Raw genomic sequence first — 1966 nt, forward strand, 5'->3', positions numbered from 1 at the left:
TTGCTTAAGGAAATGTTTGCAGTTGGGGCTGCCCAGCAGGAAACACCTGGTGGTAACTGGGCATCTGTGCCCACCTGGAACCTGGAGCTTTAATGGAAGCTCTGAAATATCAGAAGAAAGAGAATTTCCTGGGGCTACAGTGGGTCCTGAGCAGCCTTGGCTGCTGCGGCCAGAGCACATTGCTCCTCCCTCTCCATCCACCTGCAGCTGCTGGTGCTGGAAGCTGGGAGCTGCCCTGGGCAGTTGTGCTTCGGTGGCACAGCACACTCTGGATGCTCCAGACAGCTCTGGCTTTTAGGCACTTTTAAGTAAAAACAGTTTTTCTAGAGTACCACAGTGTCACAGTTCTGAACGGATGACAGTTTATGCTGACGAGCGCTGTGGGCTTGGGGGAGGAGATGCCCCAGCTCCCGGCTGATGCTCCAGCAGGCTGCAGCCTCGTGGATGCGGCTCTGTTCTGTCCCCGGCATAGCTGCGAGCAGAGCCTGGCTGCAGGAGAAGCTGCTTTCTCTGGGATGCAGCCGGTCCGTGCACAGAACCATCGCCCTCTGCCCGGAGAGCCGGGGCTGCTCCCGGTGCCTCCCTGCCCCTCTGCAGGCAGAGCCCGCAGCTCCCGAGCTCCCAGCGCGCCTCAGCAGTGACCTGATTCTCTTATCGTGCCTGTTCGCCGTTCAGCTGAACAGGTTTTGCAGCAGCCGGGGAAGAAGCTCTTGGTTCGTCCTCCGGGCTGGGTGACACCCCGAGGTCGTGCCAGTGCCGGCACCGGCCGAAAGCCACCAGACCGGTGCTGCTCCCTGCCCGGGCAGGAGCGGCTCAGCCCCAGCCCCGCTGGCTTTCCACGGCGGCAGCGGTGGCAGGTCCTGGCCCCAGCGGGGGATGCTGACAAGCCCTCGGTGGGCAGCCCCGAGCCGGCTCCCGGTGCCCCGCCGCGGCGTGCGCCGAGCACGGGCGGGCCGGCCCGGTTCCGGTCCGGATCCTCGGGCTGCTGCCCGCTCCAGCCGGCTCCTCGGGCACGGGGCATTCCCTCGGCCCCTGAACGCAGCCGTGCCAGCCCGGCTCCCGCGGGTGCGGGGCGAGGAGGGGACCCGGGTTTCGTGCGGGGTATGGAGAGCGGTCCCAGGGTCTGTACGGGACAAGGGGGGAGCCCAGGGATTTGTGTGGGGAAAACAGGGGGCCTGGGGGTTTGCTGCGGGCCCTGCGGGTGTGGAGCTGTAGCTGGAAGTGTTGTCCCGAGCCCCCCTCGATGCCCGGCCTGCCTCCGGCGCTCCCGGGCCGGGCAGCAGAGCTCCGGGCAGCCTGGGAGAAGGACGAGGAGCCCAGGGCCGGGCAGGGGAGCCCAGGACACGGCAGGGATGCTCAGGGGCCGGGCAGGGGAGCTCAGGACAGGGCAGGGATGCCCACTGCAGCCCGGGAAGGGCTCGACCCGTGCCCGGTGCGCGGCGCAGCGGGGCCGCTGGAGGGCGAGCGGCGCCCGGGAACGAGAAGGGGAAGGGGAAGGGGAAGGAGAAGGGGAAGGAGAAGGAGAAGGGGAAGGAGAAGGGGAAAGGGAAGGAGAAGGGGAAAGGGAAGTTGAACGGGCCGGGGCCGCTCCGTGCGAGACCGCTCTGGGCAGCGGCAGCAGCGCAGCCGGGACGGGAACGCGGCCCCGCCGCGGGGCTCCCGCATCGCAGGCAGCCCCCAGCGAAGGGCGGATCGGTCACGGCACACCCCCGTTGCAGGACGCCCCCGTCGCGGGGCATCCCATCACCGCGCACCCCTATCGCAGGGAATCCCCCGCGAAGCGTGGTCGCCCCCAAAAGCTGCGAGCTACGTTTCTGTCAGGAAAAGCCTGGGCGTGCACTCAGCCGGGCACCAGCTCCGGGCCGCGGTGCCTGCGGACGCGGTTTGTTCGCGCAGCGCAGCCCCGGCTCTCCGCTCCGCCGGGGCGCTCGCGGCCAAGGCAGGCTTCCAGCGCTGAGTGTTGTTG

General features: G+C 68.3%; 1 protein-coding gene across 1 annotated transcript in view; it reads left to right on the forward strand.

The window, feature by feature from the left end:
* Positions 1 to 1103: 1103 nt before the first annotated feature.
* LAMB3 (laminin subunit beta 3) overlaps positions 1104 to 1966 on the forward strand; it is a 14059-nt gene continuing 13196 nt past the window's right edge. The window contains exon 1 of the mRNA XM_038162315.1: positions 1104 to 1121. Within this exon, the coding sequence (XP_038018243.1) occupies positions 1104 to 1121 (18 nt within the window). The remainder of the gene's footprint in view (positions 1122 to 1966) is intronic.

This window comes from Motacilla alba, chromosome 26, assembly GCF_015832195.1.
Source record: "Motacilla alba alba isolate MOTALB_02 chromosome 26, Motacilla_alba_V1.0_pri, whole genome shotgun sequence".
Lineage (NCBI taxonomy): Eukaryota > Metazoa > Chordata > Aves > Passeriformes > Motacillidae > Motacilla > Motacilla alba.